General features: G+C 59.6%; 1 protein-coding gene across 13 annotated transcripts in view; it reads left to right on the plus strand.

Moving 5' to 3' along the window:
- The window catches only part of SLC12A7 (solute carrier family 12 member 7), a 77,953-nt gene that overhangs the window by 41,991 nt on the left and 20,980 nt on the right, over positions 1-14,982 (plus strand). For 7 of the 13 annotated variants that reach the window (XR_013993596.1, XR_013993597.1, XM_081052947.1 and 4 more), the window contains exons 2-7: positions 6,478-6,575; positions 7,062-7,184; positions 10,209-10,355; positions 11,566-11,620; positions 13,135-13,265; positions 14,135-14,376. Coding sequence is in view for 9 of the 13 variants with exons in the window: in XM_081052947.1 (XP_080909073.1) it covers positions 6,478-6,575; positions 7,062-7,184; positions 10,209-10,355; positions 11,566-11,620; positions 13,135-13,265; positions 14,135-14,376 (796 nt within the window). In the remaining 4 variants the exon portion in view is untranslated. The remainder of the gene's footprint in view (positions 1-6,477; positions 6,576-7,061; positions 7,185-10,208; positions 10,356-11,565; positions 11,621-13,134; positions 13,266-14,134; positions 14,377-14,982) is intronic. The other 6 variants (XR_013993595.1, XR_013993598.1, XM_081052950.1 and 3 more) reach the window with 3 other exon arrangements.

Below are 14,982 nucleotides of genomic sequence, written 5' to 3' on the forward strand. Positions count from 1 at the left end.
CTCGGTTCTTGAATTTTCTCTTTGTGGTCCCACCAAGACGAGAATTATTATTATTATTATTATTTCTTTTTAAAAAGACTTGTATTTATTTTAAGTGTGTTTTTCCAGGACCCACCTGCTCCAAGTCAAGTAGTTGTTTCAATCTAGTTGTGGAGGGCGCAGCTCACAGTGGCCCGTGTGGGGACCGAACCGGCGACCTTGGTGGTACATGCATCAGGCTCTAACCAACTGAGCTAAGCGGCTGCCCATGAGAATTATTTTTACTTGATGAACTTTCCGTCTGGCATAGTTCTGGACTTGAGGGGCGCGTGGAGGTGCAGCAGTGTCCCACGGGCCCGGTGCTGGCTCCCCACTCGGCGTGGCCGTCACACCTAGGGCCAGCTCTGCGTGTCACTGCCCACTGTGCTCAGCCGTCAGCGTCTCACCTTGTCCCCAACGTCCTACTCTGTCCCTAGACCCCACACTGCACTCAGCGGTCACTGCTTGGTGTCCTGTTGGTGCCACAGGTTGTCAGGCTGCCCTTGTTCTCGGCTGCACGGCTCTGGAGTGGGGGTGTGCTCAGGGGGGCTGCGACTCGTGTCCTTAGACTACACTGGGTTGTGGGTTTGGGGAGGAGGCCCCCACAGGGCGTGTGCCCTTCTCGTCCCATCATATCCAGGGCACCCACCGTCCCCAGGGCTCCCGCTACGGATGGGACCTTGATGCCAGCTGAGGTGTATTTGTTGGGTTTCTGCCCATAATGTTGTTCTTTTTCTCTTTCCTCACTTGATTAATTAGAAACGAGTGTGTAAGTCCTTGCCCTCGCCTTTTAAGTTTTTAACAATGAGGGCCATGTGGCTTTATGAATTCTTTTTATTCCCTGTTGTAGCCAGTTGTCACTGTCTTGCTGCCCGGGTCCCCCCTGTATTTGGGACAGCCACTGCTGTGGAGTTGGTGGTGGGCTGAGTGTTCGGTTTCCACTTTTAATTAGGTGGTGGGTGATGTTGGTGTCCCCTGAATGCTCCTAGGGCTGGTGGCCTTCGGACGGTCAGGGAGCAGGGGCTGCTGCTGCTATGGGACCATTACATGTGCATTTTAAAGGCCATCAGAAGACCAGTTACAGGAATTAGCTGCTGTGTCAGAGAATCAGAGGTCTGTCCTGAGAGCTCATCGAGAGTCCAGCGCTGGCCAGCAGGCCAGAGTCCAGGCGGTTGTAGAGTGGACGCTCATGGCTCGTTGCCACGCGATGCTCTCTGGCGCCTGGTGGCGTCTGACTGTGACGGCGACCTCTGCGGAGCACACCTGTCCCAGCTGCTGCCAGGGGCTGTCCCGGGAACCATGCTCAGCGCTCAGCCGGGAACTACTTCAGGGACCCGGCCTGTGTTTACATGATATGTTTCCGTAATATCTCCCCGTTTCACTCCATTTTGGGGGAAATTCCCTTGTTTTCCCAGGGTCACTGGGAGCCTCAGTGCTCTTTCCGGTGTGACACCCACAGCTTGGCTGTCCTTTGGGGGGCAGCTCAGGCCACTGGGAGTCCACCCCAGCGTGGCTTGTTTCCCGGTCGGGCTGCTGGGGGGAGTGCAGTGAAACCCATGCTGACTTGTTCTGGTTCAGATTTTATTGGCTGAGGGTGTGTTTTCTCAGTGACGAGAGGAGCCCACACCAAGCCACAGAGGGAGGAGGAAGGGAGGGTGGTTTCGGGGAGTCTTCCTGGGACGGCTCTGTGTCTGTAACACCCCCGCCCGACGTGTCACCTTACGGAATCGGAATCCTTGAGGTTGGGCCTGTGACGGTGCTTCCCCGCCCCCTCCGCATCTAGTGGGCACGGCTGCGGCTGTGACATGAGCTCTGCAGCCCCCCAAGATGCGTCGGAAGGGTCACGGGCTCGCCGTGAACTGTGACCTTCCACCTCATCGCGTTGTTTTTCTGTGTAGTAAACAACAGGTGGTTACATCCAGATTGTCAAACCAACAGATTGTAAAATTATTTCTGTAAATGCGAGGTGAGCTGTGCGCCTTCAGTCCACAGGTGTGGAGAGTCAGAAGTGGGTTCCTTGGGGGCAGGAGGAGGGAGTGTGGTTGGGGGACGGTTTGGAGTTAATCCTGTGACCTCTGGGCCATAACTGATGAAACATTTGACTGGTGGACACAAGCTGTCCCTTAGATGAACCGTGGCGGGCTGTCTGTGCCGTGTGCACGCCTGCTTGGGGACAGCAGATGTGGGTCCTGCCCTGGGGCTGGCGTGGCCAGGACACCTGATCCAGCTGTGGGGCCCTCCCTCCTCGCACGGCCCTGCACAGGCCACCGCCCTGTAGCAAGGGCACCACTGGGGCACCCGCCCAGGAGGACACAGTGGGGCCTGGTGAGGCCGCCTTCTGCCTGTCCCTGCAGTACCTGCCCCAGGGTTCCCTCTGCTCAGGCTTGTGCTGGGTCCTTGTCCTCATGAATGAGCGGAGTGACGACAGGGGCGCAAGCCCAGGTGAGTGGCCTTGAAGCTTGTGTGGGCCTTGGTCAGAGTAGGGTCCCCTGCCCTTAGAGCCGCGGTGGCCCTGGCAGGGTTGTGCCTGGGGAACAGAAGGGGGTCTGAAGCCAGCTCTGCCCTCTGAGCCCCCCATGTGTGCAAAAGGGTCAGGCCCTAGGACGTGGGAGCTGCCCCCGGAGCTGTGTGGCGAGGCTTTCCGGCGACAAGAAACATGAGACCCAGGAGCCTGACTTTGTCCAAGGTTGTGCGACCAGGCTTCCTTGTCGGAGGGAGAAACTGAACCGGGTTTCGACCCCTCCCTCCCTGCCTCTCAGGGCTGTCGGCCGCCTTGGGTGGCCTGAGTGTCCTCCAGCCAGAGGCGGGTCTAGAGAGAGCCCTCTTCACCTTCATTTACTCCAGAAACACAGTCGGGAACTGCTGCTCTGTCAGCAGCCATGACCGTTATCACCAAAGTAATACGTTGTTTCCAGAAAAGGGAGCCTGGGCAGGAATCCGCTTAAAACTCCAGAAGGAAAGAGGGAGGGAGGGACGGAGGGAGGCAGGCAGGCCGGCCTTGACCCGGCTCCTCTGCGGGGCTGCTGCGGTTTAGGGCAAGGAGCTTTAGCATTGTTTCTTTTTTTATTTGAGAATGTTTGTATTTTCTCCTTTAACTTTATTTTGGTGTAACTTTAGACTTCAGAAAGTTGCAAGAACACAAAGAATTTCCATGTGCCGTTGGCCCGATTTGCCTGAATGTTACGGTTTTGCCACGTTGGCTTGTTTCTCTCCCTTTTACTCACTTTTCTTCTGAACTGTTGAGAAGAATGGGTGTGTTTCCCATAATCTCTGGTGTCGTCGCCCAAATCAGAATTCTCACTGACTGAAGGTCTTGTCCACTGTTCACATTCCCCAGTCAGCCCAACGATGTCCCTTATCTAAAGCATTGGGTGACGCGCTGCATTCCATCACCCATCCCCATGTCCTTCCATCTGGAACTTTCCGTGGCCCTCCGTCGGCCTCCGGGGCACCGGCCTTCATGAACAGGGTGCCTGTGGTACCTGTTTGGGTTCGTCTCAAGCTTCCTCACGATCAGACTCGGGAACCCAGCAGTCAGTGTTGTGCTCTGGGGGTCAATCCCGCGACCCCGATGTTAGCCTTGACCCCTGGTGAGGTCCGTGGGTGGCGTGTCGGCTGGAGTGCCTCGTGGGAGACGTGGGCCCAGCACTGTGCCGTTTGCTCCAGCTTTCGCCCCGGGCCCAGTATCCGCTGGCGGTTCTCGGCCAAAGTGGTCATTGTGGCGATCAGTCCAGTGGTGACTTGCGTGTCCCTGCTCCTGCTCAGTGACTAGCTGGCAGCAGGGCCTGGGGCCTGGGAGCCCTCAGGCGGACAGAGCGGCGCAGAGCGTGGGGTGGGGCGCCTGCTGCAGCTGTGGGTGCTGAGGCCTGGGCCCCTCCAGTGGAGGACCGGGAGGCCGCGGCCAGACGGGTGTGGAGCTGAGGATGTCGGGCCAGGTCGGCGGAGCGGGCGCAGGGTGGCTGCTGTGCCCTCATGGCGGCCCTGGAGGCTCCCTGCCCCTCTGTCTCCCTCATTCCTTTCCCTTGTTAGGGGACAGGGACGTAACCTAGAGCCTCCTCAGGGGACACACTGGTGGACACCCCCTCCCTGAGTACTGGCAGGGTCAGGGACGCCTGGCTCTTAGGGCTTCTGTCAGAGCGCCACCCTGACAGGACCTGCGCAAGCAGGTGGCTCCCCACTAAGTCCGTGCTCCACCTGGTTGGGCCTCCCTGGGGACAGAGGACAGCGTGTCCAAGCCTCTTCCTGGCCCCCTCACTCGAGAGCCTCCTGGTGGGGGTTGGGTCATAACAGGATGGTTGGTGGTCAGAGCCTGGGCCTTTCCCTGCCATGGCTGCGGCTCCCACGAGGCCCATTGGTGGCCGTGACTCGTCAGTGACAGTGACTTGGTGGTCGTGACACATAGGTGGGCAAAGTGTGGGGGGTCCTCGGGTAAGGTACAGATGGGGGTGCAGGCAAGGCTTGCTCCCCCTGCTTGCTCTGCGTGTCCCTGCTGGCAGCTTCTAGGGTGGTGGTGTTGCCGCCCTTGATCTGTGCAGTGGGGGTGCCAGAGGGTCCCGGGCTCAGTAGCACGGACGGGTTGCCATTAGAGGGATGCCAATGGCTTTCTGTCCATTTTGAATTTAGAGCACGTGTTGGGGTCTGTGTTTCAGGATTTGGGAGCAAGCTCGCAGGTTGGTCAGGCCGAGCCCTGTGTGGTCCCCCTGACCTGGCTGCCGTGACCTGGTGGCCTGGGTCAGGCCATCCTGACAGAGTAGCCATGGAGGTGGGGGTCCCAGGTGTCACCTAGGGCCGTGTCGTGTGTGTGGATTCCATGACACCCCATTGCAGGATCTGTGCTCCGAACGGCTCTGGGACCGACCGCAGGTGAGGCCACTGTGATCCGTTAGGATTCGGGGTGCTGTCACAACAGAGCCAACGTAGTGTCTGTGTGGTCCTCGTGGACTCGGGTATTTCCACGTCACTGATAGTCACAGGCCAGCAGGCAGTGGACTTCCTGTTAGGCTGCGTGTCCCCGGGAGTTCCGGGGAGGCGCTGGAGGGTCCGTGGGCCCCAAGAGGCAGGCGTTGGGACTTGAAGCTGCGGAGCAGGAGGCCGCGCGGGGTCCGTCTTACCTGAGCCCCCTGCCCCCCACAGAGAGCTTCAGGAAGTCACATCGGCATAGAGACGCCGTTGCGGGGGGGGGGGGGGGGGGGGGGGGGGGGCAGCCCGGCAGGGAGCCCCACTTCACCTTGGAGCTGCCCTTTCAGAGGCTGCCTTCCTGTTGTGTGTGATGCTGTTTCCTGTTTGTCATCAGTACCCGGGGGTCATGCTTCAGGGCAAACACAGCCCGTCTTCTAAAATAAATGCAGGGTTTTATTGCATGGTGAACCGTAATTTAAAACCAGGTTCCCAGTGATGGGCCACGTGGTTATTGAGCAGGTTTCTCCTTGTAAAACATGCTGCCTGCTTCATCTGAAAATGTCTGGTTAATTGTGGGAGGAGGCACAGTTGTGGTGTCTGCCAGAAGCCCGTGCCTGCTGAGGGGGCCCGCTCCCCGCCCCGGCAGTGCACCCCAGGACTGGCCCATCCTGGCTCTCTGTGATCCCCACTGTTGGTGCTGGGCCTCCCAGGGGAAGCCACTAGGCTGGATGCAGACAGACTTGCTGGGGTCCGGGCCAGGGTCCTGGGGTGCTGCTTAGCCCCTCTCCTGTGTGAGACCCTGCACTCTCAGCCCAGCCCAGCCAAGGTTTTCTAAGTGACGTTCCAAAGGCACCACTATGTTAATCAGTCTCCTGTGAGTCCCATCTTCCATGTGGGAAAACGGAGGCCAGGGGCCCTGGCTGTGAACCCAGCAGCTCTTGGCCACTGGCAGCCCGAGGCCCTCGGGCCACCCCCGGGGTGGAGAGGTCTGGTCCCCGTGCGGGTGTCCAGGAGACTAGTGGTCACGTGAGAGGGTCCCTGGAGCTGCGTCTCTGTCCCATCATGCAGACACGTCTCACGCTCAGCATGGCTGCCAAGTGGCTCCAGGGCTCGTCGTGCTGTATTGGTGGGGAGTTGTCCAGGCTCTGGCCTGTCGTACCTCTGGTGGACGTCGGCCCCAGGCCCCTCAGGACCTGAGCTGAGGAGGGAGACCCAGGGTGCCTGGCCAGGCAGCGCCCCGAGTGCAGGGCAGGGGGCCACAATCTGGGACCTCATTGGCTGTGGTCCTAGGCAGAGTCTGACGTGTGCAGGTTTCCTGTGTGTCTGTTCTCAGAGAAGGAAGACTGTGGCCACACGTGGCTCTCGGAGCCCGGTGTCCTCACCAGCGCCCACTCCGTCCTCAGGCCACAGGCGCTGGCCTCTCCCCGGTGTCCCGCACTTGGCTCAGCTGTGGGTGTCTGTCTGTCACCGGGAGGTCCTCCCTAAGGCTGCCGTCCCCCTGGTTCCCTGTTGCCCCCATCTTCTTTCAGCTTCTAACACTGACCTGAACTGTTTCCCTAGCAGGAGATGGGCACTCAAGAGAAAGCAGCCCCATCATTGACAATGGTGAGATGGAGAGAGAGAGTTTCTTTGAAGGGAGGAGCATGGCGCTCTTTGAGGTAACGTCCACTTTCTCCTGCAAATAGCAGGGTGCCAAGTAGCTGCAATGTGGGCCGTGGCCTTGAGACCCTCTAGTCTAAGGGTGAGCTGGGGCCAGGCTGCCTGATGGGCACGAGGTGGTGACCCTTGTGGTCCCTCGGCGACCCCTCCCCCTGAGGTGCCTTAGGAGCCCGTCACACAGGCTGAATCCTGGCCCGCCTTGGGGAGCCCTGTCCCCCTTGCTGGGTGGGTAGCCCCGCTCAGTGGGCCCTGGAGCCTGACCTCTGGCCCTTGACCCCCAACTTCAGACGGCCTGTGACCAGGGCCTGGCGGGATGGATAGGCTTCAGGACCAGGACAGAGCTGGGCTCCAGCTGGCCCTGCAGGTAGATGGGCTCTTTGCAGCGTCCACACAGCAGGAGTTGTGCCGGGTGGTTGGTCTGGTCGGTTTGGGGGCGTGTCAGTTCGGGATTGGGGTGACTGATTCCATGTCTTGGTCCCAAACAGGAGGAGATGGACAGCAACCCCATGGTGTCGTCACTCCTCAACAAGCTGGCCAACTACACCAACCTGAGCCAGGGCGTGGTGGAGCATGAGGAAGCCGAGGAAAGCCGGCGGCGCGAGGTCAAGGTACGGCCCGGCCTGCCCCCTTTGTTCAGTCAGACGCCACTTCGTCTCTTACCGTTTTCCCAGAAATTTTATTTCTTAGGCATTTATTTCTAGGATTCTATCCTAAAAAATAAGCAGAGCTGCCGTGAGGATTTGTGTGGAAAGGTTTTCTGGGAGGGTTTTGTAAGCGGGCTTAGGAACGCACTGCGGGGCTGGGGGGCTGTCCAGGACAGAGCAGCCAAGCCTGCAGGCTGTGTTTCGCAACTTCGGACGGAGCCACAGTGAACAGGACACATTGAGGGTCTCGATGGGAGAACGATGTGTGATTCATAGTTTTGTCTTACTTCCTTTACTTTTTAAATTGTCCTGCAGTATGTATGTTACTTTAAAAATCAAAGACACAGACTTAAAATTAAAAAAACAACTTTAACCACCAAGGGAGACCTCCCAGTGCAGGCCCCAGCTTCCAGAGGTCATGACGCGCCCTCTTCCTCCTTCCTTCCTCTGAAACCTTGAACAAACGGGCTTTTCCCAAGTCTCCTCTTCTGATCACCTCCTCTGCAGGTGGTTCACTCACGGGTGGAAATCGGCTTTTCTTGATGTCAAATGGTGATTTCCCCCCTTTATTTCCCCTAACTTGTCTCTGAGAATGCCACCCGAAGGTCCCCGTGTTCTGAAGTAATGGAGACGTAACGGGGACATGGCCTCGCCATCTAGCCCCATCCACCTTCCCGGCCAGAGGGCGGTGGCCTCTGCAGCAGTGGTGTGTCTGGACCACACCTGTCCTGGTCCCCCTGTCAGGACCTCCCTGGCTTGTCAGGGGCTTGTAACCACCCTGGGTTTTCATGGAGCCACGGCCCGCCCTGAGGTGGGGGACAGAAGACGCTGGGCCCAGGTGACACCCTGCGGGAGGTCACATCTGTGGATGCGTGTCCTAGGTTCTGGTCCAGCTGTGCTGTGGGACAGCTGTCCATCTGTCTGCAGGAGCTTGTGTCCCAGGGAGCTGCCAGCCTGCCTGGGTCCCAGTGCTTCTGGAAGCAACCCTCGGCCTTAGCTCCTGGCCCCACACAGGCCCCCCACCTGCCGCTGCAGCTCCCTCCAGGCCACATGGCACAGCCCAGCAGGTCACAGCCGCCGCGTGGCACAGACAGGACTGCAGCCCCAACCCCTCGTAGTTTCTGTTGAGATGTAACCTAAGTGTCCAGCCTGGCACATCCCAATGGCCTGTGGCAAGGACCCACTGCCAGATGGGGACCTGGACCATCCCTGGGTTTCAGTCCAGGCGGGACGGCCACCCCATGACCCTTAGCACAGCCGTGTCACTAGGTGGGCAGGCTTCGGTTGGGGTGAGTCCAGCTGCCCCACTTAGGACTGAGTTGAAGTCCCCTGGGGTGTGGGGTCAGGGGCCACCCCTCTCTGTCCCTCTGACCAGCTGGGCTAAGCGCTCGTCCCCAGAGATAGGGCGTCGGCTCCCCCCAGGCGCCGTCTTTAGGGCCTGGTCCCTGCAGCCTCCTGGGCTTCAGGGGTCAGGTGTGTCCTTCAAAGCTGCCTTTTATGAGAATTAAGGTTGTGTGCCCGCTGTGCCCTTTCGGGAGACTGAGGAGCCTGCCAGCTACTGCACAGAGAGCTGGCCCCCGGCCCATGTGGGGCCTGAGCCGGGCGCTGCTGTGACTGGACGGTCAGCTTCAGCCTCTGTGCTGTTTTGTGGACGACCTTGTGTGCTCCATGAGACAGTGCACAGCGGCTGCACTCGCCCAGCATAGTTGTCACCTGGTGTAGCATTCGTATTTTCATACAGTTCACGTATACCCCACCCTGTGTCAGGTGCCAGGCTCACTTTTCTTTTCACAAAAGCACAGGGTCCCATGGGTGGGCAGGGCCGGGGCTGAGGACTCTGGCCTAGGAGTGCCAGGGTGCTCGGGGCGCAGGCGTTAAAGCAGCTGGCCGGAGCCCAGCACTGGCGCCTGAGCTGTGCAGGCTTTTGGACCCTCTGCCCCTGGCTCCTCTCAGGGACTGGGCGGCGCTCAGGTCATTGTCCCTGGGGTCCTAGGATCTGTCAGAGCTCGTGGCCCTGTCCCTTCTGTACTCGACGGCTCTGTTGTCACCCCAAGAAACCACCTCCTTCCTTTCATGGGGGTTCAGTCTGTTCTTCCTTGAGCATCTGCCCTCAGCCGCCTCCCTGGGGCTGGGCTGTGTCCCCTGAGCCCCAGGGCTACACCCCTCTCAGTTGCCACATGGGGCCCTTGTTTTCGGTCAGCGTTGTCATTCAGGAAACGTTTTCAAAGCAAAGCTTCCCAGGTTTTCTTTTTTAAAAATTTTACCTAAATTCACACGTTTTCCTCATTAAGCAGCGTCTTGTTGGTATAGCAGATGTCCCCAAATCCCAGGTGTCCCTCCTGACTGGTCATGCTGGCTGTCGTCCCAGGCTGGTCTCGCCAGGCGCACTGCGGATGCTCCCACCTGGGCCCCCGGCACTTCCCCCCCGCAGTTCCCCGTGTCCAGGCGGCACGGCTGTGGACTGTGGCGAGGGGAGTGGCTGTCCTATGCGCTCACACAAGTCCTCTGAAGTCTCGCTGGCACCCCTGGTCACTCCGTCCACGCAGGCCGGACACAGCAGAGTTGTGCCTGGCCCTGGTGTCTGTGCTTTCTGTGGCTTTAGGGACATGCCCATGAGGTCCTGAGCTCCTGGAGCCCCAAGCTACAGTCGCATTGCACAGAGTCTGGTCCTCTTCTCCCTTTCCCAGACTTTCCCCCTTCCTGCCATTCCCCTCGGAGGAGAAGGCCCACCAGGCTGCTCCCTCCGCTCCCTGGTGACAATGTGGGCCTGGCCCCTCCTGGCGGCCGGCGTCCTGCTCTGGCGTCCTGCAGCCTCAGGTCACTCTGGGGGGTGGTGTCGATTCAGCCATTTTTCTAGATCCAGGCAGCTGACCTGCTTCCTTTCCTCATGTCCGGGCCTGAGGGCGGAGGTGAGGCTGCCAGGAGGGGCTGTGGCGCCCGGTGCAGCAGCGCCCGGTGCAGCCCCTCCCTGGACCTTCTCTCCCTCAGAGCCCGGGCATGGGCACCTTCATCGGCGTCTACCTGCCCTGCCTGCAGAACATCCTGGGCGTCATCCTCTTCCTGCGCATGGCGTGGATTGTGGGTGTGGCCGGCGTGCTGGAGTCCTTCCTCATCGTGTTCGTGTGCTGCACCTGCGTGAGTGAGCCCGCCGGCCCTGGCGGTGTTTGTGCCCTGGGCGTCACTGCGGGCTCTGGGGCCCTGGTTTCCACGTGCATTCCAGGTCGGCGCAGCCCCTGCCCCGAGCCCGTGTGAGCGCGGCGGCGGCTGTAGGGCGGCGCGTCTCGCGGATGTGCAGAGGGGCTGGGACGTCTGGGCAGCCGGGCGCTGCCATGGGCGCTGTTGCCACTTGCACGGTCCTGCGCGCGGACCAGGTCCTCTTCCAGTGGGAACCCTCTGGGCATTTTCCGGGACCCCGTTTATAGGAAGGTGACTTGTTGAGCCCCAGACCCACACTTGGCCTCGCGCTGTGTCCCCGTCAAGGACACAGACGCGCTTCTGTCCACTGTTTTGTCACACCTAGTTTAGTTGCTCATCCCCGCTCCCCGGCCGTGCTTTTCCTACTGTCTTTTATTCTTGTTATGAGAAGGGTGATTCAACGGTTGTGTCACCACGTGTCACCTGAGAGAATTCAAACATGCAGACGAGCGGGAGTGCCCTGGTCCCCAGTTGGTCCACTTCCCCTGTACCCCGGGCTTCCCGGCACCCTGGCCCGTGGTGTTTGCGGGTCTGTGGGGTCAGCTAAACTGCCTCATGGCGTTCTCCTGTGCCGTGATGTCGGGAAGTGTCCGCAGTGGTTGCCACGAATAAAGGATAAAAAGCAAGACACAGGGCAGGGTCTTGTCCATGCAGCAGATACGGTCCCGGGGGCACCAGGTCACCGGAGTCACTGGGGCCTTCGCTTTCCCAGCTGTGGCTTCTGGTCCTTTGGTTGTAGAGTAATTGCTCCCCAACCCACGGGTGTGGCTGCTTCCTGAGCAGGTGGTGAGAGCTGGGGCAGGGCCGCCCTGCACAGGCTGCCACGCGGGTGGGCACCCAGGCAGGGTCCCCCTTATACACCCCACGGGGGTACCACCCAGGCAGAAGCGGGCCCTTCACTGTGGGATGGGGTTATCAGTCACATCTTCTCTGGGCTACCTGGGCACAGCTACCTGGGCACAGTTTTGGGGGTTAAGGGGACAGAACACGGGGTTGGGGGCTGCAGTCCTGAGTGTCCAATACTCAGCAGCCCCTTAGTGGTCAGGAGCCGGGAAGCACTGCCCTTGCTGCAGGGGATGGTGGGGGGACGCTGTCCTTGCTGCCGGGGGGACCTCAAGAATGCTCTTCTAAAGGGTCACCTGTCTTGCAGACGATGCTGACAGCCATCTCGATGAGTGCAATTGCCACCAACGGCGTGGTCCCAGGTAAGGGGTCTGGCAGCCGGGTCATCTGAAATGCGACTTCCTTTAGTGGGTAGTAGCTGAGCTGAGCGCTGCTGTGCACTCAGTACGCGCTCCCCTTTCATTTTGATGATGACCTTGACGTGCCCTTCATCCAAGATGGCTGCGGGTGAGGCGGGAAATGGGGCCCTGTTCCAAAAGGCCCCCTGTGGATGTGCCTTTACCGCCTGTAGGGTGGGGTCTGTCATCAGTGTCCGAGCACAGAGACCTCTACGTCGTCAGGGGGCACCTGGGCAGAGAGGGACGTCCTTGGGCTGGCCGGGCCCTTCCAGAAGCTGCCAGCAGTGACCCCACCTTTGGTCAGCAGTGCTCATGTGGACTCATGAGGGCTGGTGCCCCGGGTCCTGCGGCCTCTTCCTGTGTCCCCCTGAGGGTACCACAGGGCGAACCCATGGCACTGTCCCCAGGACATTTTTTTGTCAAACCTGCGCCTTTGCTGTCTGGACAACGCACTGGCATTTTATGACCAGATACATCCCTTTGATTCTGATGTTTAATTTCCCACAAACCATCATTCTCTTTTCAACCAACTAAAGCACCACAGGCTGCATTTGTTGCCTCTGACGCCATCTGACCAAGGGGTAGAGATGGGGGAGGGGCTGCCTGGTGTGGGGACGTCTGGTCTGCTCCCTCCGGGCTTCACTTTGAAATTTGAGCCCTGAAATCCTGGATGTTTGTCTTCCTCCCTTTTGCAGTGTAGTTACCGGCCTGGTGCTTGGGGGAGGGGAGCAAGAGGGGAGTCCCCACGGGAAGGGGATGAGCTCAGCCAGGGAGGAAAGGCCGGAGGGCAGTGCTGTGGCCCAGTTTGTACCCTGGGAGCCTCTAATTCATTTGCCACCTGGATTCACAGAAGTGGAAGGAGCCACCTGGCTCCCTTGCAGCTGAGCAACCTGTATGTGTATGTAAGTGAGGCTCAGTTTGTTTTGCACCCCAAATTCTTGAAGAGCTGCCCCTCCCCCAGAACTTCCGCACAGTGAGCCCCCTGTGGGTCGCCTGCTTCCCTCCAGGCCCAGCTGGAAGGCGCCGCAACTCAGCTGCAGGAGGGGTGTGATGATTCCAGAAGCAGATTGGTGTTTTGGTTTGCAGAAAGGGGGCTCTCCCTGAAATGTGTTGCAGACATTTCAGACTCACAGTGGTTCCTGGTTGGTGTCCTTGTGTGGACCCAGCCGACTGACAAAACAGCCAGGGACAGACACACGGGCGTGGGAGTTGAGGGCACTGTGAAGGTGATACAGAAATGGTGCCTGAGCAGCCTGGGTTCTCGGGCCTTTTGTGGAGAAGTTAAGAGGATGGGTGTTGGTCCGACAAGATGTGCAGACTTATGGACGCAGGTATCTGGCTCCTGGCCCCCTCCTACTGACTGTTGTTCACCATGACCCTCTTCCATCACAACTCCCAGAGATGGCCGTCTGCTTGTGAAGTCTGCATTCACAGGACACGGCCCTGACCCGCTGTTTCCTGTTTGGTGGTTTCTGCAGCTGGCGGCTCGTACTACATGATTTCGCGGTCACTGGGGCCGGAGTTTGGGGGCGCCGTGGGCCTCTGCTTCTATCTGGGCACAACCTTCGCAGGGGCCATGTATATTCTGGGGACCATTGAGATTTTTCTGGTAAGTGCCCTGTTGGCACATGGTTCCCCTTGCCCGGGCGCCAACCCTGGGGGCAGCGCTTGCCGTCAAGCTTTTCTTCTCATCTGTCCTTGTCACATGGCGAACATTCTGGGTCCTTCTGCAGGAAGTTTCCCCCTGCAACGTGAAGTACTTGCGCTCAATTTTTTGTGTGTTTTAAGGTTTGCCAGACCCCTCAGAGGTCACACTCTCTGGGACCCACTGGTCCTGCCGCCCCTTCGTCCCAGTTTTCCTCCTGCTGCGGTACCTCAGGCACGGCTGCCCAAAACACCAGTGCCTCCCGTACTCTGGGTGCCTGCTGGGCAATAGGGGGGTGTGCTCCCCAAGCCCATTGGTCAGGTCCCCATCCCTGGTCCTGCCCGCGTCTTAGAGCTACGTCGCCAGTCCCTTGGTGCACCGTCCTAGCAGGGTGCACCGTCCTAGCAGGGTGCACCGAGCACCACGTGTGATCCTGCTCCATTTCTGCCCGCGTGGTTCTGGGAGGGCTGTGCTGGGCTGGCACTGGGCTCTCCAACCTGGAATTACATCCCTGGTAGCAGAAAAACATTGCTTTTCCTTTAAGTTAGGAAAGTGGGGAATGCGTGTGTCCTAACACTGCCTCACTGTGAAGGGTCCTAAGTGTCATCTCAGAATTGGGCCCAGTTCCTTGCCATTCGATGCCCCTGTGTTGTGCACCCGACGGTCCCTTGTAGGCACATTCTGGTGGTGTGGGGCCTCCGGGGAAGGGGGAGCTCAGCGCCAAGCTTCCCAGAGAAGGGCCCCTCAGGAGGTCGTGTCTGGCCGTCCTTCTCCCCATGGGGTCGTCTTCCAGGCCGGGGTGGATGGCGGCCCTGACCTGCTTCTCCCTGCAGACCTACATCTCCCCTGGTGCAGCCGTCATCCACGCGGCCTCGGCAGACGGTGAGGCGGTGGCCATGCTGCACAACATGCGCATATATGGGACGTGCACGCTGGCCCTCATGGCCATGGTGGTCTTCGTGGGCGTCAAGTACGTCAACAAGCTGGCCCTGGTGTTCCTGGCTTGTGTGGTGCTGTCCATCCTCGCCATCTACGCCGGTGTCATCAAGACCGCCTTCGACCCGCCAGACATCCCGTGAGTCCTGGGTCCGTCGTGGGGATATTGTCCTTTGTCCCTCTTCCCGGGGCCAGGTCTGTAAAGACAGTGTTTCCTAGTTTGTATTTCAGGTTTCGTCGGTGGCCACGGCAGTGGGGGGTGGTAGGGCCGCCAGTGAGTCTTATGTTCTCTCACTGGCTTCGGGGGCGAGCAGTCAGAGGCTCTCGTCACCAGCCATCTGCAAAGAAAGGACTGCACGAGAGTTCTGGTGAAAGCCCGGGCGGCCCTGGGGACCATCAGGCAGCACCCAGCTCCTCCCGGGAGTGGCCTCCTGCCCTGGTCCTCAGGAAAGCCCCCAAGTGGGTTGTTTCCTTGTTTCCTTTTTGAATGAAGATGCCGAGTCACAAGGAAGTGGCCCTAGGTCACAGCGAGCCACTGGTGTGGCCAGTGTTCAGCCTTTAGGTTGCACAGTCGGCCCACTGCCCATGGGCTGACAAGAGGAGTCTGGGGGGGCGGCTGGCACCAGCCCCCTGCTCCTGTGCTTTGCCATCTCCACGTGGAGGGAACAGCCCATTCATTCCTGCGTCCGACGCCCCAGGACAGGGCGGCAGGACTGACTGTCCCTTAGCCCCTCGCGTGAGAGCC

The sequence above is a fragment of the Rhinolophus hipposideros genome, assembly GCF_964194185.1.
Source record: "Rhinolophus hipposideros genome assembly, chromosome: 7".
NCBI classification, from domain to species: Eukaryota; Metazoa; Chordata; class Mammalia; order Chiroptera; family Rhinolophidae; genus Rhinolophus; species Rhinolophus hipposideros.